At 50.2% G+C, this 18,910-nt stretch overlaps 7 protein-coding genes across 7 annotated transcripts; 3 read left to right on the top strand and 4 right to left on the bottom strand.

The window, feature by feature from the left end:
• Window positions 1–585: 585 nt before the first annotated feature.
• VE01_10609 (uncharacterized protein) lies at window positions 586–3,021 on the bottom strand. The gene is made up of 2 exons (XM_018280003.2): window positions 2,436–3,021; window positions 586–2,388 (listed from the first exon to the last, which is right to left on the bottom strand). Exons 1-2 carry the CDS (start codon window positions 2,559–2,561, stop codon window positions 682–684), a joined length of 1,833 nt encoding a protein of 610 aa, XP_018125147.1. The 5' UTR covers window positions 2,562–3,021; the 3' UTR covers window positions 586–681.
• A 237-nt stretch (window positions 3,022–3,258) lies between these two features.
• VE01_10608 (uncharacterized protein) lies at window positions 3,259–5,650 on the top strand. The gene is made up of 3 exons (XM_018280002.2): window positions 3,259–4,511; window positions 4,574–4,970; window positions 5,024–5,650. Exons 1-3 carry the CDS (start codon window positions 4,362–4,364, stop codon window positions 5,623–5,625), a joined length of 1,149 nt encoding a protein of 382 aa, XP_018125146.1. The 5' UTR covers window positions 3,259–4,361; the 3' UTR covers window positions 5,626–5,650.
• Window positions 5,651–8,217: 2,567 nt separating this feature from the next.
• Window positions 8,218–8,580, top strand: VE01_10607 (uncharacterized protein; the record flags this gene model as incomplete). The annotated part of the gene is made up of 1 exon (XM_018280001.1): window positions 8,218–8,580. The coding sequence occupies one exon, from the start codon at window positions 8,218–8,220 to the stop codon at window positions 8,578–8,580; it is 363 nt and encodes a 120-aa protein (XP_018125143.1).
• Window positions 8,581–8,640: 60 nt separating this feature from the next.
• Window positions 8,641–10,034, bottom strand: VE01_10606 (uncharacterized protein). The gene is made up of 2 exons (XM_018280000.2): window positions 9,796–10,034; window positions 8,641–9,727 (listed from the first exon to the last, which is right to left on the bottom strand). Exons 1-2 carry the CDS (start codon window positions 9,845–9,847, stop codon window positions 8,751–8,753), a joined length of 1,029 nt encoding a protein of 342 aa, XP_018125142.1. The 5' UTR covers window positions 9,848–10,034; the 3' UTR covers window positions 8,641–8,750.
• A 23-nt stretch (window positions 10,035–10,057) lies between these two features.
• On the bottom strand, window positions 10,058–12,592 carry VE01_10605 (uncharacterized protein). The gene is made up of 2 exons (XM_018279999.2): window positions 11,814–12,592; window positions 10,058–11,743 (listed from the first exon to the last, which is right to left on the bottom strand). Exons 1-2 carry the CDS (start codon window positions 12,335–12,337, stop codon window positions 10,669–10,671), a joined length of 1,599 nt encoding a protein of 532 aa, XP_018125145.1. The 5' UTR covers window positions 12,338–12,592; the 3' UTR covers window positions 10,058–10,668.
• A 2,132-nt stretch (window positions 12,593–14,724) lies between these two features.
• VE01_10604 (uncharacterized protein) lies at window positions 14,725–15,675 on the top strand (the record flags this gene model as incomplete). The annotated part of the gene is made up of 4 exons (XM_018279998.2): window positions 14,725–14,908; window positions 14,963–15,050; window positions 15,112–15,182; window positions 15,240–15,675. 4 exons carry the CDS (start codon window positions 14,725–14,727, stop codon window positions 15,257–15,259), a joined length of 363 nt encoding a protein of 120 aa, XP_018125144.1. The 3' UTR covers window positions 15,260–15,675.
• Window positions 15,676–15,692: 17 nt separating this feature from the next.
• On the bottom strand, window positions 15,693–16,837 carry VE01_10603 (uncharacterized protein). Its single transcript, XM_018279997.2, has 2 exons — window positions 16,418–16,837; window positions 15,693–16,363 (listed from the first exon to the last, which is right to left on the bottom strand). The coding sequence occupies exons 1-2, from the start codon at window positions 16,737–16,739 to the stop codon at window positions 16,044–16,046; spliced, it is 642 nt and encodes a 213-aa protein (XP_018125141.1). The 5' UTR covers window positions 16,740–16,837; the 3' UTR covers window positions 15,693–16,043.
• Window positions 16,838–18,910: the final 2,073 nt, after the last annotated feature.

Genomic DNA, 18,910 nt, shown 5'->3' with positions numbered 1-18,910 from the left:
CGAAGCATTGTAAACATCAAATCCGGGTCCGTTGTTATGAACTGCCATTAAATGTCGATTACCCATGTTTGGCAACATGTGGAGCAGCGCTGACTTGTGGGCACAACTGTACTTACTCATCCTTGCAAAGATTGCAGCACTAGGATTGACAGTTTAATCGCTGAGATGATACATGGAGTTTGTAATACTCAATGTGGAAGACCATACACGACGTGCAGTCATAGCTGTGAAGCCCCATGTCATGGCGATATGCCCTGCCCTCTTTGCACAGAACCATGCGAAGTTAGCTGCAACCATTCAAAATGCAGCAAGCTCTGCCATGAGCCATGCGCACTATTCGCATAGTTGGCCTTGTTATTAGAAAATTGCTACGAGCCAACTCTTCAAACCTTTAAGAGGTCCGTTCAATGACACCCGTCTTCGGCCGTCTTCTTTATGAAATATGTAAAATGCGTTAGAAGGTATATTGTAGACACCTTAAAGATGATTTGTAGCGAAAAATATATATCTCGTTGACTTTAAAAGCAAGATAACTGTAATAATATCTATAATATTGCCAAAACCTAACAGGAATGGCATTTAACTATCTCAAATGCGCGTCGAATCTACGCTCCCCAACAGTGAAGTAAAGTATCTACATCCTCCCCCTCCCTCCTTCCGTAACAACTCATTAACCATCTTCTATTTCCACGCAGCAACAATAATATCCGCTGCCATCTCCGCAACTCCATAAACGGCCGTCTGGATATGCGCCCCCGGAATAATCGGAATAATACTCGCATCAACGACTCTCAGATGATTCACGCCATAAACCTTCAACTTCGAGTCCACAACGCCCCCATCCTTACGAGGAAGCATCGCGCAGGTGCCAACTGGGTGGTAAATACTCAGCGTGTTAGCGCGGGCATAGGCCTCCCAATCTGCATCCGTGGCTACTGCACTTCCAGGTTCGTACTCAGTAGTCCAAATCGAGGACATAGGTGCTGTGGTGGCGATGGTGCGCATGAACTTTGCAGCAACGACCATGGAGTGGAGATCGTATGGGGTATGGAGGTACTTGGGGTCGATAGTGGGCGGCGTGTTGATGTTTGTCGATTTCACGTGTACTGAGCCGCGGCCGAAGGGGTGAACGGAGACAGCGAGGAGCGAGAAGAACTCCGATCCGAACAAGGGGGCATCGGCGGCAGGGTATCCCTTGACGCCGGTGTAGCCATCGGAGAAGATGATTTCGAGCTGCGACATCAGGGGTGTGAGCTTGGGATCGGAGAGGAAGGAGAGTTTCTTGGCATCAATTGGGTTGGAGAGGTCTGCGGACTTGCGCGCGAGGGCGAGGAGGTCGGCATTGGTAGAGGTGGAGACCTGAGACCAGTTGAGGTACGCATAGCCGCTGCCGGTGTAATCGTAGGCGGAGACTAGGTTGGAATTGTACAGCGCGAGCTGAAGTGCGGCATAGGTGGCATTGATGCGTAGGCGATCGAAAGAGAGGAAGTTGGGGAGGAGTTTGTATGAAGACTGAATGCGAGTATGGTCTTGGAGATTCTCTCCGACGCCAGGGAGGTCGGAGATGACCTTTGTAACCCCGGCGGCGGCGAGGACAGCGCGGCTGCCAATTCCGGAGAGCTCGAGGAGGCCGGGGGATTGAAAGGAGCCGGCGGAGAGAATGACTTCTTTGGCGGCGGAGATGACGGTGCCATCTTCAAGAGTGACGCCGGAGGCAGTTGTGCCAGCAAAATTGACTTTGGAGACGCGTGTGTTAAGGAGTAGGACAAGGTTCTTGCCCGCGGCGTCGAGGTAAGACGTGCTGTATGAGCGCGTGTAGTCTTTCAGGCGGATATTTGTGGGTTGTCTCATGACTCCGAGGAGGTGTCCACCAAGCGAGGCCAAGTTCTCCTTCACGCCGAGGCCATTTAAGGTCGGGATAAAGGTTAGCTGGTGCGTTGGCAGGATGCGGTTCATGAGAGTCTGGACAAGACCTCCTTTTCCGACTCCGGCGCCGACATACTCTGGCGAGGGTACGAAGTTCTCGACCTTGAGCATTGCTGCCTGGATAGTCTTCCAGTTCCACCCTGGGTTTCCCAGCTCCTCCCAAGCATCATAGTCCTTGATGCTGCCACGATCCCAGGTCATCAGGTTCAACGCCGAAGAGCCGCCCAGGACCTTGCCGCGAGTCATGCCAATGACGCGACCATTGGCGTCGGGCTGGACGACGGTGGTAAGGTTCCAGTCATACTTGGTGCCAATGGTCGAGCCCTTCTTGCCCGGAATAATAATTCCAGGCTCGGTTCGCCCATCCTGGCCTGCCTCAATGACGAGGACACAGGAGCTAGGCAGCCTCTGGCTGAGGCGAGTTGCAACTGCGAGGCCAGCTGTACCGCCGCCTACAATGATCTACGAGGTTCAGTTGAAGTTCAGCTATGGGGTAGGGATCTGCGTACAAAGTCATAGCTTTTGAGGCCGCTGGTACAGGCGTGAGCAGCGGTAGGAGGGACAGCGGTGACGGGGAGAATCTGTAGGAGCACGGCCAGCAGGTGAGTGAAGGCCGCGCGATTGAGTCTCGCCATCTGATTTGGGCGGAGCTGTGATTGGGACGAGAGGTCTCAGCTGCTGGGACACGAAGGGAATGATGGGTGTAGATCAAGTCTCAAACCATTGACGTGTGGCTTTGGGCGTGGCTTCTGTGAGACTTTGTTTGAGAGGACGGTGGAAAGAGCACTCCATAAGCCATTGCGACGACACAGGGGAGCTAGTTGAGTATAGCCTATTTGACCATAAAGTGAGCAATATCCCGGGTCTGTGTGGGGCAGGGTGTTTAGACCACCACAGAGTAGTATGTATTGGTAAGGGTTAGCAGGGTTGGTATATCCAGGGTTAGGGATATGGAGTACTCTTAAGATATGCGCCGGTGGGCAGAGGCTGCAATGATCTACAGTACTGTGCTGCTGTACCGCTAACTGTAGCACCGTCTCGTTTGTGCTAGACATGGTACTCTACAGTACGTATGGTGGTAGTACATACGTAAGGTAGATGTGTTGAAGTTCTAAGCCTGACGGAAGAGAGTGGGGCACGGGGAGTTATGACAGGCCCAGGGCGCAACGTCTAGCCGTGAACCTTATTCACCATCCTTTATGGGTTACCCTAGGGGTTAGTACATCCAGAGTAAACAGTGGCCAAGCAGCACTAGTTCTCACTAATGAGAAGAAGAAGTCTGGACGTTCGATGGACAAGAATTGACAATAGCGGCAAAATGCAAAATCCAAGCCGTAGTTGGTAAAATAGGGTAATACGACGAATACGGTGGATGTGATCCGTGCCAGGTTTCGACTTTATAGAAGTTTATTGGTGTAGTGGCGGGCCCACAGTGCCTTGGCGTCCTCTTATCCCTACCCCACGAATCGGTTAGGGGAATGACATGACTAGTGCTACTTGACCGGCAACATGGGAAGCTGCAACTGCCAGGCCAAGCCTCAACTGTAACATCTCCAACTTTAACAACCCTGGTGTTGTAGGATTACATGCAGGCACTGCACAGAACAACACTCCTGCATTTACACATATTATGATGCTGACACTTCTGCAGAAATGAGCGTGGGGATGAGCATGGGAGGGTGTGTGGGTAAGCAACCAACCCTTGAATGCCGACAATTGACAGATGGCGGCACGCTCGTTACGCCTGGTACAGACGCTTTCAGGAGAGCGTATTAGAAGGGTAGGTTAAATGATTACTATACCCGATGGACCATGTATTAAGAGGCCGGGTGTCCTTCACCGCACTGAGCGGCTGCATACTTAGGGTTGGGTTTAACACATTTGGTGGGTGTATGTTGAACTTTCTCCACCAGCGTGGATGGGGCTTGCCGGCTGCCAGGTATCAGCGTTGCCGCTATCCAATTTCAATTCGACGGGAAGCGCCGTGTGGGCTATGTGAAGCTACCAGCCGTCCTGCTCCATTACGTACGGCTAAGCTTAATGGACTCCCCCAGCTTCCGTTTCTGGCGAGATTTTCAGTACTTGTCATGGTTCTTGCGGTTGACCGGATAACGTCCCCGGCCCAGCCTTAATCGCCGTACCATTTCACTCAATCCAATGCCAGTAATGGAAGGTTTGCCTGCTGATCGGCAATGAAGTATGGTTCATCATAAATAAAACCCAAACACGGTCTCACAACGCCACACGCCACATGAAGAACCCTCGACATGAAAGAAAGTAGGTACGGCCGTGCGCTATTTCCAATGTCACTTGTATGACGGGTAGGGTTCTGCCAACCATTGCCCAGGGACTGATAAGGGACCGGACTGCACCTTACGCGATATAGTCGTGTATAGCAGAGTATAGTCTCACATCTAGTCATCTAGTCTATCATCATGGCGTCCTCTGGCGGCCCTATGCCTCTCCCCGAGGACAAGAATATGGGAACCGTCCTTCTCATATTGACATCCGTTCTGATCTTCTTCACCATCACTACGACAGTACTACGCCTATGGGCGCGATACATGCGCGGCCTGATCGGCTGGGTGCGTCCCTCCCACGCCTCCTTACACGCGCGAGATCCCATTTCTGACAAGATTGACCACAGGATGACTATACGATCGGCGTGTGCTGCCTCCTCGCCATCGGGCGAACCATCATCCAGATCGTCTCGGTGTACCACGGCAATGGGCGGCATCGAGTGTACATATCAGACGAGGACTACCAATACGTCAACTTCCTGACATGGATGACCCAGATTTTTCTCTTCCTCAACATCGGCCTACTCAAGTGTTCTATCTGCATTCTCATCTTACGAATCAAGAACACGCCTGTGCTGAACTGGTGCCTGTATATCATGATGGCGGGCCTCATCTTAACGAATATGGAGTGCGTCCTTGTTCTGCTGGCAGAATGCTCCCCTGTTGAGAAGTACTGGCATCCAGATGTGCCCGGAAAGTGCTGGGACACCAAAGTCCGCATTTACTCCATCTACCTCCAAGTTGGTCAGTCACACACCGAGCTCCTACCCCCCATTCCCCACTAACGCTCCCGCCAGGCTATTCTGTTGTCACCGATCTTATCTGCACGCTTCTTCCAATCGTTGTACTGTGGAAGGTCCAAATGAAACGATCCCTCAAGATTGCCGTCTGTGGCCTCATGTCCCTTGGTCTCATTGCAACCGCCACAGCCATCGTGCGCGCCTCCTCGCTTGGAACCACAACCTCAGATCTCACCTACGCGTACTGTATGGCCGCAATCTATGGAAACACCGAGCTGCACCTCGGCATTATTGCTGCGAACCTTTCTCTCTCGCGCTCAATTTATGGATACTTCATGGGCCGTAACCGGGACGGCACGTCAGGCGCCTCGGGGTCGGTGTTCCCGACGATCGGCTCCAAGGGGTCGCGGGGATTCCCGCTGAATAGCAACAGCGACCAGCAGCCAAGGAGAGGGCGCAAGAACAGCGAGGTTGGTAGTGAGTCCAGCCAGATGGAGCTGGGAGACCATGTGGTGAAGACAACCGAGTTCCGGCTCGAGGAGGAGTCGGTGGAGCGAGAGGGGGGAATGGAGAGGGATAGGGTTACGCGGATGAGCTGGGACCAGAAGCCGATGCCAAAGAGAGGGTTCCACGGGGGCAGAGTTTCGGGGGGTGGGTAGAGGTGGTACACTACAAAAAACGGGCATTATTTTCGAGGCGTTTGTTTGTGGGCCATAACGAGTCGGTGGTTGCATATCCTTCAGCGGGCGTTGTGTGTTAAAAGTCATGGGGGCTGTGGTATCTTACGACTGGGTGTTATGAGGACCTATCTTAAATGCTGTACTATATACACCGATACCAGATCCACGTTTAAAACGAACCATTACCTGAGCGGCAGCTCGAAATGCTTTCACACCACATCTTTCGCTTAGAACAATATCTCGAAGTAGACATTCTCTCGATGAGCGGCCCATCAGAGTGAACGAAGCGTACGAACGAGAAGTCATTCAATCCGCATAAGAAACATGCAGCACATTAAAGAGCGAATGGGAAATCAAAAGGATAAATTTTACAGAGTCTTTCGTGATAAAGCGTCCTCGTTCGAAGAAGGTCAAGTTGTTCGCCTTATAGACGCTAGATCGGCGGCTTGCAAATCAGATATTATTATTTCTGAATCTCTGCGTACCACGCTCAAAGATGGCGCTGCGCGTCTGCTTGAAAAACGGAAGGCTCGCCAGTACTATAATCCAAGCCAAGCACTACTTGAACTTGTTGATCCTAGGGTTCCCCCCTTGATCTACGGTAAGACCTTGGTGTCTATGGGTGGCGGCCAAGTAGACTTGCTCAACTGCTTCGAATCATATGGGAGCGGACAACCTTCTCCGCTGCAACCAGATAAGCGGAAAGATTCACTTACGGTCTAGGCAAATATAGAACAACGCTGCTAGGGTGCATCTAATAACCACAGTATGGAGGATATCGGGTATTTTCCCTGATTAGCCAATTTCCAGATGCTTCCTTGCGAGGTCCAATTCAAAGAGTCGGGCATAGATGTGCACATCACATCATACATTAATAGCTTGCATTCTGTTTGTTACAAAGCTCTGTATGGCGGCATTGAGAAGCTCATTTCAGCAGCAATTAAGCCGTAGAACGAATGTCTCGTTAAAGGAGAGAAGGGTCGCTGGCCGATACGGATTAGAGCCTTTGGTCTGACATGGGACCCCGAGTATCGAGAATGTGACGGACAGCAAGATATCCTTTCATCAAAGAGCACACTTGGATGAACTGGGCTACCACTATGATCGAACTAGCGGTCGTTCCTATAATGAGTACGAAATCAAATTAGCATCAATGCTTAGTTTTGGCGAGAGAGCTTTCGACGGTGCACCACCTGTGGAGGAGATCGGGTATATTTCAGAGGCGCAAGGACGTCTCATCACATGGTCCAATACGCTACAATATCGTGTAGAACCATTTACTCTGGTAGATGTGACGATTCCCTGGCTCCGTCGGTTCATAGTGTTATCGCTTGTTGACCCTCACTACCGCCTGTGCTCAACAAGAAATGTACCTCCACAGTGGTACGACTGGGCTAGAGACTCAGCCCAATAAGATGGAGAACAACAGGAGGCGGAAGCGTATGTTATGGGAACAGAAAATCACTGGCAAATCAGTCTTGATGAGGCGATGCGGGTAAAAAAAGAGATGACGCGAGAGCGAATAAGGGCGGACAGAGCTCTTGGAGAAATAGGGTAGGTATCCTTGGACTATTATTAAAGTGCTTTGGACGAAATTACAACAACAACATACACCCAAGGCAGCGATATATTTGTACAATTATGGTAGATTACTCAGTCATCAACTTACCGCTCCTGCAATTTCAAATTCAAATTTTCACCATGCGTGGCACCCCTATATCATTCACTGAGAGGCTCTAACTGCAAAGGGCGGATATGGCGAGGCTTTGTGAAATGTAAGGACTGTGTCTGCTCCATAGTTTTCTGCCTTGGCGCCAGAATTGTCGCTGGCTCTTTTCGTGGAGCATCCCCTTTCCAAAACCGAAGGGGCTTGGGGGGGGGAAACCATTGCCATACGTAATTTCAGTTAGCTGTACCCTACGCTACCCCGAGAAAGTCGAGTTATTGTAGGGATGTAAGGATGTATAATTCTAATTGTTACATTAAGGTTTTACATACTCGCATTTGAAGTTTTAATCGGAGCGGGCTGTGCATGCATATACACCCTTGCTTGATTAGGCAGGCGCTTGGTGTAATGATACTGATGCTATAGTTGTCCATGACTCATACGTCTTCACCATGACATATTTTTTTATATTTAAACAGTCCGTAATGATAACCACAAATTAATTGATTAAATAGAATCCTTAGTGAAGGTAATACGCAAGCAACGTACAATACATTATGGAGGAAACCATTTCTCAAGCTAAATATGCATCTATGGTATGGAACTCACCACTCGGGGAGCCACACTCCAACGAATTACTCGAACAAATGAGGTTTTCTGCCACAACTAGCATTGTTGATCTTGGATGTGGGTGGGGAGAATTGCTGTTACGAGCAATAGTAAGGACAGGGGCAAAAGGAATAGGCGTTGATACCGACCCCCTGGCCATCGATCGGGGGCTCCGAGCGGCAAGGGAAAAAGGTGTAAGTGTTAAATTTGCCTGTCAATCTGCTGCAGATTGGCGAGATACAAGAGACCGTGCCATCTGCATTGGATCGTCTCATATTTTTGGGGGCAGTCGAGCTATGCTCCAGCGGCTTGCAGAGATTGTGCCCAAGGGCAGGGTTCTCATCGGAGACACTTTCTGGGAGCGTCAACCGACAGATATTGCACAAGAGATACATGGAGATGACATTCCTATGCTCATAGATCTTGTTGCAATGTGCCGAGAGACGGGTTGGGAGATTCTAAATCTGACAACAGCGGATCAGAGGGAGTGGGACAACTTCGAGTCTAGTCACCGAGCTGGACTACGGCAGTGGATAATTGAGAATCCAAACTCCCCAAAAGCTCAAGAAATAAGAGAACGGCTAGATGAGAGAGAGCGCGAATATATCATGAACTACCGTGGTCTCTTGGGCTTCGCCTATCTTGTTCTAGGGCGATAAAATGATACCATTTGGCACTCAATAATCCATCAATTCTTTGCCCTTTGGGTAAATATATTTGACAATCAACTATTCTACAACAAGCTTCAAGTGACAAAGGTCACCTATAAACTGCAAATATTACAAGCCTTCCTATTTGAACCAACTGCCCTGCAGCTGATTTCTCCCAATTACTGGCCAGCGAAGAAGGCTTTTGCAGCAGTGTCATTAGGCTGCGCATTCCCGAAACCACAGCCGCCGTCACGTTCTTGGGCAATGACTGGGCCAGCACACTTGCCGGAATTGAAACCGCAGCAGGCTGATGCACAATCGGCATCGCTCTTGCAGGCCCCGGTGATGAATTGACTCCCAGGAGCTGCGGCGGCGCTAGTGCCAGCGGCAACAGCCGCCTGCCCTGCAGCATTTCCGTTGTTGGTTGACGCACCGCCAGTGAGGGCCTTCGCAGCAGTGTCATTTGGCTGCGCATTCCCGAAACCACAGCCGCCGTCACGTTCTTGGGCAACGACTGGGCCAGCACACTTCCCAGAATTGAAACCGCAGCAGGCCGACGCGCAGTCGGCATCGCTAGTACAGGCCCCAGTAATGAATTGACTACCAGCAGCAGGCGCAGCGCTGGTACCAGCGGCGGCCGCTGCTTGTCCAGAAGCAGCATTTCCGTTGTTGACTGGTGCGCCGCCAGTTAGGGCCTTCGCTGCGGTATCATTGGGCTGTGCATCCCCGAAACCACAGCCACCATCACGTTCCTGAGCGACAACCGGACCGGCACACTTGCCAGAGTTGAAACCGCAGCAGGCCGATGCGCAGTCGGCATCGCTAGTACAGGCCCCAGTAATGAATTGAGTCCCAGCAGCTGGCGCAGCGCTGGTACCAGCGGCGGCCGCTGCTTGTCCAGAAGCAGCATTTCCGTTGTTGACTGGTGCGCCGCCAGTTAGGGCCTTCGCTGCGGTATCATTGGGCTGTGCATCCCCGAAACCACAGCCACCATCACGCTCCTGGGCGACAACCGGACCAGCACATTTGCCAGATCTGAACCCACAACAAGCCGATGCACAATCAGCGTCGGTGGTGCAAGCTCCCGTAATGAATTGTGTGCCTGGGGCGACCTGTCGAAGTGAAATAGCTGGGAGCGCGACTGCCGGGATGGATACTACCAGAAATAAATCATTAGGAGACTGTTATAGCTGAAATAGATGAACGGTTTGTGCCAAAACTCACAGTTGAGCAGGAGAAATGCTAACAAGCATGTTTTCTTAATACAACTGGACATCCTGTAAAATGAATGGGATAGGACTCGAACTAGGGAGGACTTGTATAAAGAATGGAAGTCGACGACGAAGGAATGGACTCGCACCAGGCGGAGAAAGAATGGAAACTTAGAAAAGAAAGAACTCGAAAGGATAAACGCAATGGTAAGGAAAAGTGGCGAAATAACAGGCCTGGTGGTTATATATACACTGAACGCCTCAATTCCGCATCCCATAAACACTTCATTATCGACCTTCCCAAACGGCGACGACGTTGACGTGAAACTCTTCAAACACTCATGATTCCACCTCGGCGATGTGGTTTGTTTCAGCCACGCAGAAGATTCATGTCTGGGCGCCACCACACGGGCCACCGAATCTATTCTTGCCTGTATATGAGAATTACCTCACCAAGCAATTGCTTTTGGCAAGTAAGGTTTATTATTTCGCAGGTACATGGTAATACTATCTCAAAAACCATCCGTTGGTTGTCGGCGAACTTTTAATTCCGTGGCCTGTCTTTTCCTCCATAAAAAATACTAAGCTTTGATGTTCCCCGAGATGTGCGCGTCTCCCGTTCCCCTGTATCACGATGCATGACGATCTCTGATCTCCACGTTTCGTCTCGACCTCTTCGGACCGAGCTAAATACTTGCGCTCGGAGTTTTGAACTCCCGTACTTGTTCTCCTCGCCATAATTGTTTGCCATGCTTCACGATGAAATTATCATCATGTGAAGACAGACCATTTTCTCATGCGGTACAGTGACTTAATACGTAATAGCTTTACTTGGACCATGCTTTTCCAAGAGCCTCCTGTTTACACATTGTAACTATGTGAATCCCTAATCCGTCTCACTCCCAAGAAGCCCAGCGTCACTTGCCTCAAAGGGATGCTCTAACCCAACTCTTCGGATTAGATCCACGTGCTTCTGACTTCTCGGCACGGCCTGGAACTGAAATTCGGTTGGGTAGCTCAAGATTCCAGGTTTCGGCTTCACATCAATGGCAGTTTCATTTCCATCCTTACCAATCGACTTAGCGACTTTAAATGTGGCTAAAGTCTGCACCATATTGATATAGAGGCTTGAATCCGCAAAAAAACGACCAGGGCATATCCTGCGCCCGTAACCAAATCCCTCCGTATCTGGAGTAGGCTCGTTGCGTGGGCTAAGGAAACGTTCTGGGTCGAATGAGGCTGGATCGGAGTATACGTCTGGATCGTGCAGGAACCACCAGACGGCCGGGAGAAGTAATGCTCCCTTCGGGATATGAAGGTCGTTGTACTCGATGTCAACGTCAACTGCGTGCGGGAAGCCCATCGGAGCAATGGGCCACCATCTCAAGGTTTCTTTAACTATAGCGCTGACATACGGCAATCTGTCCCGGTCACCGAAATTTGGTAGGCGATCAGTGCCAACCACACGGTCAATCTCCTCCTGTGCCTTGTGCTGTACGTGAGGAAACATAACCATAGCCAGGGTGAAGACACTTAGAGTTATCACTGTAGTGTCTGCGGCAGCACCGTAGAGACTTGCTGCAGTCCATACAATAGCCTCCTCATCATCGCTGTTTAGAGTTCCAGTCTCGCCCTCAGGCCCAAATTTCCGAATAAGTTTTGACACATAGGACTGCTGGTGACCATTGGCAGCTATCTGACGCTGGGCAAACCGATAAGGGGTGTATGCAGTTGCGCGAATGCTTCTTCTCCATTTTCGAGCTATTCTCTTAAATTTAACACCCGGAAAATTCTCAGGTATATGCCGAAGAATAGGAATGAGGTCGACTAGCCATGCCATAGGAACAGCGGCGAGCGAGAATTCAGTCATCATTTTATCGCTCAAGTCAACCAAAACGTCAGGTTTGTGCGGCTCAATGGTGTAGCCGTAGGTCATTTTTAAGATGGTGGCAGCAGCGGTGCTGTACAACAGTCAATACAATCAGTCTCATATTTAGGGCATGGGAACGGCCAAAGATCGTCTGAACTTACGTCTTGAAGTGCTCTAGGAATTTTCCGGGCTCGTTAAGCGCCCGCACGAGCTGCCGGCTTACTTCAATTTCTTGGACATCACGGAACTGTGCTGCTGACGTCTTGGTGCCAAGTTCCTGGTGCAGCAGCTTGCGGTGATGCCGAAAGGTGCTGGTATATTCTTTGCAGACCATGACGGTCTCATAGCCACAGAGTTGATTTGCGAAAACCATTGTAGGCCGTCCCGAGGTTTTGATTGAATTTTGCTCAAGAAGATCATGGGCCACCTTTTTATCATGGATGACAACGAGCGTCATACCAAGGACAGTTACGGAGCTAATGGGGCCGTACAGGTCCTTATGCTTTAGCCAATGCTGGAACTCCGGAACATCTGCTGGGGGGAAGTCACGAGCATTTCCTACGATCGGAAGCGGCCTTGGACCTGGGGGAAGGTTGTGTCGACCAGATCGACCAGAGGCATGTCGGTAGATGAGGTATCCAACCAGGGTAATAATAATCCATTGCCACACGGATGGAAGCGACATGCTGTGTTCTTCTCGATTGAAAACTGTGACAGATTCGCAGTTGGACACCGCTTCAGGCTCAAGAATGTATAGTCAAAAGGAACAGCGAGAAACAAGAAGCTGCAGACAAGGCTCCGGCTTTGCAACCTTGCTGGGTTTATATAGAGCCCTATGAAGGTATCCGCAGATCTTGGCCGATGGGCTTGGGCAGAGTGTAACGGAACAGGAAACTCACGACAGGCCACAATCACGAAAGGTCTGAAGTAAATAAGTGAGGTCCATATTAGCGATATATGCAGGCTGTGCTTGGCTGCCTATATTTATACTTGGGCTCGGCTAACGAGGAATCTAACAACCTCCCACTGTTATCTTCAAAGATACAACGGCATATATTTAGAGGTCTTGGTGATCTACTTGGTGCTAGCTAAGCTGTTGTTCACCCTCCAGCTTTTTGAGGTGAAGATTACAGAATAATATTCATTAGATAAGACGTTAACCCGGCTACATCAATCACAGAGTGCATATATATATACTGTCCTGCTAGTAAAAAACCATGGACTAGTGGCCACGATATGTGAACGATCTCATGAGAGATGCAATAGTGGCTTTTGTAGGATAACAAAAATAAAGGTTCCTTTCCTCATAAACATATGAGAACTCTTCAAAATTGAGTTCTGCTATTTTTGGGATAAGCATCTCGAGATTTAGATCTTATGTCTCGTTCCCTAACAGTAATAAAATTTCGGTGACGTCCCCTACGGATTGCCGCACAGCCTGCCTGGACCCAATACGATGCCCTTCCTCACAGTGGGACCGTCACCCAGGCCTAGTGCCTAGTGAGGAGGGCCTCGTCCGAGTAGATTGCCGCGATAATCTCCTCCAAGAGCCACCGGAGTGACATAGACCGACAAAGGCCATCGTTATTCCCGCCACTCCCCCCCTCCACCCCAGATTGCACGGATCAGGGGCCACCCTGGAATCTGTCTTAGGCGAAGGACCTTGCCATCCTTACAATAAGGATGCTTATTTGTCGTCTAGCTCAGGTCGTACACGGTCAACTACCATCTTGTCAGTCCATGCTTTTGCGGGGATTCAGGAACATACCACCCCGTTCTCCCACTTCGCTACCATGTTGTGGCCGGGAGTTATGTGTTGACTCCAAACGGCCCTGCGTTTACGAGGGCGATGCCGAGATAGGTAGCAACATGAGGGAAAGGGATGGCACATCCGCGAATACCAGACTCAGTGAACGTATGTAAAGAGAACTGTGCCGCTCCCCAGAACGATATTTCGCTGAACACCCATTCCAGCCCGACGAGGCTTAGTCGTCGACTGATAGCTTAGATTCTCTTGCCATCAGCTCCGATACTCAGCCGCATTCCACAAATATTGCCATTAGCAATTGAAACAACTATTCCACCGGGGATCGTTCTCGTCGGGTTTGGCCAAACCAAAACGCCTTGTAGTCACTGTCCACATCAGACAACTTCACGCCAGATCCTCTCAGAGGTTTCTTGGTTCCCACTGAACGCAATATCTCTATAATGCGCAACAAGAGGGAGGTAGTACGGGTGCAGAAACAATCGCCCGCCTGGATTTATCTAGACAGTGCATATGTTAGTTAATGCTTATAAAAATCCGGCGTCAACCTACCTATCCTGTTAGGGCCGTAGAAGGTAGTCATGGTAATCGTGCCAATAGACCGTGGTTAGGATGTCCTTAGAACTAGGGGCATTCTGCATGCTGCCCGGCGTTATGAAGCCCATGACCTTGGAGATTATATCCCGTCCGGTTTATTGCAAAGCAAAATATCCCGTGCAACAAAACCCTAGAGCTATTAGACCTCCAGTTTGGTATTTGCATGTAAATGATGCTAATGAGGGGATCGAGGTCAGATCAGAAGTGGAGACAGGTTGTTCGGTGGGTATGGGGTTCCACTGTACCTGGCAAAGTAAACGCTAGAACTAGTAGCCCGGCATAAAATCCCCCCGATAGCTTACGCTTGGCAGGGCTCTCCAGGACGAAACAAGCAGAAGCTCTCGTGCCCACAGCCCCGAACATCTCATTTCTCCCCCGTTATGTCTCGTTATGCCTCATTATGTCTTGCTATCGCCCCTCCCTGACTGGCTGCGCCAACCCTCCTACGCTATTTACGCAGGTATGAGCCTACATGAAGGGGCCACAAAGTATGCCACGTTATCCAAGAATGGATGTTAGCCTTGGACGATCTGAGATGTGGGGATGGGCTGAGATAAAGGTGTGGGGAGTGGCTGAGCGAACGGTGTGGGGAAGAGCTGAGAAAATGGTGTATAAGAGCAGGACAATTTCCTGACGACGATCCCCTCACCACACCACCTTACTGCACATACCAACCTTTCCCTAGTTCCATTCGGCCTAAAATTGGAATCATGAAGCTCTCGAGCGCTCTCGCATTCCTCCTCCCTGTTGTCGCCCTGGCCAACCCCCTCCCTGCGTCAGATGCCATCGCAGATGGCGAGAACGCTGGGCTGGTTTCTCGCTCGAAGCAAGTCTGCAAGATTGTTAATGCTTCTGTTGTGAATTGCCGCTATGACCCCTGGGTCCCGAATAATGGTAAATAAGTGATCTTACCTTTGTAATGCGGTTCTGTCTGACATTAGTGTACAGCTCTGGACAGAATAAGGACGACCTTCAAGAAAGGTACTGGACATGACTTTACCTGCTACACCGAGGGAGAGTGCATCAATGGTAACTGGTGAGTATTGCTGCAGCGAGCATTTGAGTTTCTTAGGTGCAATGGCTAACTGGCGATACAGCACGTGGGACTGGGCTGTTAACTGGGGCTGCTATGTTCCAGGAGCCTACACTGACGCGAATTGCTCCAAGGGTAAGTTAATAATCTGTGATTGCATTTGTTAATAGTGGTAACTAATAGTTTCTGCAGCTAAACTCGGCCACTGCTAAAATTAGAAAGAGCATGTGAGAGGGAGAGACAGAAGGGAAGGAAGAGAAGGTAGCGGCTTACTTCCTCTGGCCAGAACTGCATCTCTTCGGGGATGCTTAGTGCATTTCCAGGTGGAATGGTTGCTCTCATTACAGAACATGCAACGCTTAGGCGATTCCTGAGTAACATGGAGTTTTTTATGTGGGCATCTGTATGTTTGCTAGTCGTATACCATCCAAGCGGATGGTGTAGAGCTGGCGGACGATCCCACTCATGTTATGGGAGAAAGAGATAGATAATACATATGAACGTGAAATTGAGGCATCAAGATCCTAGCCTCGTCGAGAGGTCTACGACGGGCCGGTATTGTTCATGGGTTCCGGAGTGAGGGTGTTGATAGGATCTAAAGTTACTATTGATTCAGCAATATGGAGGTATAGATGTGAATTTCGACACCTGTCTACCGAAACTACAAGTCAACCGTAAATAGACACGCCTGGGTGATGCGGAGCCTTTGAGTCTGCCGATTTCGAGGCGTTGCCTGCCTCCCCATCTGACGGAACCCTTTAGACGGACCATGATGTGCCTCGTTGGAAATCCAAAGTCCTCGACTTCCCTAAGAAACACGGCGGGGACGGCTTCTCAGATTTTCGTGAACCTCGTCTCAAGGACTGCAGCTGCTATTTATTTTGCTTCCACGTCAATCATGCTCGCATCGATAACCAAGAGTGCGTAATTTTCCTCCAAAATGAAGGTGCGAACAGCGACTGTTGCCAATATGGCATATCAGTGTCCGCAGGGACTTTAGGACGCAGTCCTAGTGCCTAACTGTTGCTCGCTCGCGACGATGTGCTTGAATGCAGCCGGATTTAGAAACTTAACCAGGCCTACAAGTTCCTCTAAGTTGAATGAAGTCGAATCCTTAGACCTCATGGCCTCGGTTGCTACGCAGTAATCTCCAACGCCCACCTCCTTAGGATCGTCCATACTAAATGGTAGCTGGTCTACCAGGTCATTCCTCATGCCATTCCAAATGAGACTGAGCATGCCGTATAGATCAATAGACTTGTTAATGGTTGGGGTCGCCGTAATTAAGACCATGCGCTGTGCTCCAAGCCGCGCGACTGGTGGGTCCGAGTGAACACGCTCTTCAGCTTATGAGACTCGTCGGCTATAACGGTCCCAAGCAGCCTTGGTGCTTATGGTCCTAGGCTCTTCTGTCGATAGTGTAGACTTCTCGCCATCGTTCCTAACATCCTCCTCATCCCTACCCTCGACTCCGTCGTCTGCCCGCCCTTTCCCCTTTGCATTCTCAAAGAAGATCGTTCGAATATGGAACGTCTGATATGTCGTCAAAACGATCTGTAGGGCCGTTCTCGGGTCGTTGTCCTTGAACTGTCCAACATGTTCCTTAAGGGCGTCCGGGAGCTTGTTTAGTGTGATTAGCCTATCGCCAGGCGAGGCCTTAGAGGGAGAGCCTACCCACAGGCGTAGCGACATATCTGGGAACTTTGCTACATCTCTTTCCACACAGAGAGCGCAGATGCCGGGCACACAATGAGTGTTGGCTTGTAGGGACCCTCCAGCCCAAAGAAATCCTCGCTAGTCGCGTGATTTCTCCCCTTACTCCGAGCCCGCGCCAAGTCCACGCCTAGCTGCAGAGCTGTCAGACTCAGGACCGTCTTTCCCAGACCGACATCATCAGCAAACAAGCCATTGTCGAGCTCGTGTTGCCACTGTCGCAATATCCATCCAGGGCCGGTAACTTGCTACGGGAGCAGTCTGACACCCCTAGCGATTGGAGTCAGTCAGACCTGCTTGCAGGAGTGAGCTTTTGCCAATTCATTGCGTCAACTGTCGAATCCGCCGCATATCTCCTTTTCATCTTCTAAATGACACCTCTTCTCGTGCAGTAGTTGGTAGCGGACCACTTTAGGGGTTCCCCGCATTCACGGCGCCATAGCAAATCTTCTTGGTGTCCAGTTGGGCCCACAGTGCCTCTCATTCTTTGCTGGTTGCGCCAGCCCCGCAGAAGCATGTCGTCGCCCCAGTTGTAGATGTCCTCGCCCTCCAAAACAGAGCTGGGCTTCTTGCCCCGTTCTCCCTGGCTTTCATGAGACTTTCGGCACTGGATGGCCTTGTCTCATATCATTTAAAGCTGGATCTTGCTCCTAGTTAGTAATCTTTCTGAGCAGTTCCGATGGCAGCTGTGTCATCGATTATTAGTTTGATAGATTGGTATGTCCATCCAATGCAGGAAGTCTCCATTCACAGGCACATCGGAGACCGAGCCATATCGCAGATAGTTGCATGCGAGCGAAGAGGCCGCCGAGCTACCCAGGTTTGCAAAAGACGCATAGGGGGTTGTTAAGAATACAGTTGCCTTTTGAATCGTGCTTTGCTGGCAATTCGTTGGTTAGGCCCTTAAGATGAGGGCAGGAAACCTCCTTTGAACAAGAAAAGTCGAGGTTGAAGGCATCGTTCACCCATGGCTTCGAGACGAAGGTGTCAGGGTATTCATCGTCCGCGTAGTTCTAGAAAGAGACTGTGTTCATGATACCAGTAGAGGTCATCTCATCATTATCAAGAAACCCCGCGAGCAGAAGCAAGACATGACCGAAGTCAGGAATTGTAAAAAACATAAGCATTTATAGAGAGGATTGGCCTTGATATACTCTCTGCTTTTAGAAGGCACCTGCATGGAGTACCTATCGTGTTCATCTGAGCAGCTCTGTTTCTGCAGGTCTTCTTCAGCCCCGAGGCGGTGTCCATCGAGCGTCTTCACAAGGCGTTTTTACGCCGAGTGGGAATCTACAACATGCTCCTAAGAGAGTGTTTTCAGAAGGGGACATAGCATCACCACCAGTAAACATCACGTCAATAAGACGTGTGAAAGATGGATTGGTGTCGAAAGGTGCCTGGGAGTAGGCAACCCTTTTCCTGCATCCATAATTCCGTGTGTGCTTCACACCAACAGGGACAATAGACACATCCCTCTTTGAACCGAGGCAAGTTCCCCTCATCTGCAGCCCACTGGCAATGTATTGATTTTCCAAAGGTCATGTCATGGCACTCAGATCAAAGAAGTGCAAGGCGCCCCCCGCATTATAAGAAAGGTTCCACCACTGCGACTTGCAGATGCTCAAGCTCCACCTCGGAGACCAAGAGCACGCACTCTCTATCCCGATGAAGAATGGCTTCCCTGAGCGAGCGCTACGATTTGAACCGTAAAATCTGGTCCTCGCTTTTGCTTTAAACATTGTTGCCGCCAGTCAGTCCGGTCCCCGTGTGTGCTTTGAACTCAGCTGTCGCAAAATTCGGTACTCGCATGAGCTTTAAAAGTCGCCGCCGTCAGGTTCTGCTCTGGTTCTGGTACTTCCTTCAAAGCGGCAACTGACGCCGCCGACAGGTAATAATGAGGAGTCGTTCCCTCCTCTCCCATTACCAGGGCCAAAAGCAGGCCATATTTCCTGTGATCGGAATGTTGACAACTGCATCACCGCATATTCACCCAGCATCCACCAGCAGCTTCATCCCAGTGGATGGCCCGAATGTGGAGTTGACGTTATGAAAAATAGTCAGTGTTGCCCGAGTACTACTCGTTGCGAGTACTACTCGAGTAATTACTCGAGTAGTACTCGACTCGAAGAAATCTGAACTACTCGAGTAGT

This window comes from Pseudogymnoascus verrucosus (assembly GCF_001662655.1).
Source record: "Pseudogymnoascus verrucosus strain UAMH 10579 unplaced genomic scaffold scaffold_88, whole genome shotgun sequence".
In the NCBI taxonomy this organism is placed as follows: Eukaryota; Fungi; Ascomycota; class Leotiomycetes; order Thelebolales; family Thelebolaceae; genus Pseudogymnoascus; species Pseudogymnoascus verrucosus.
This window is presented reverse-complemented; position numbering and strand designations above follow the sequence as displayed.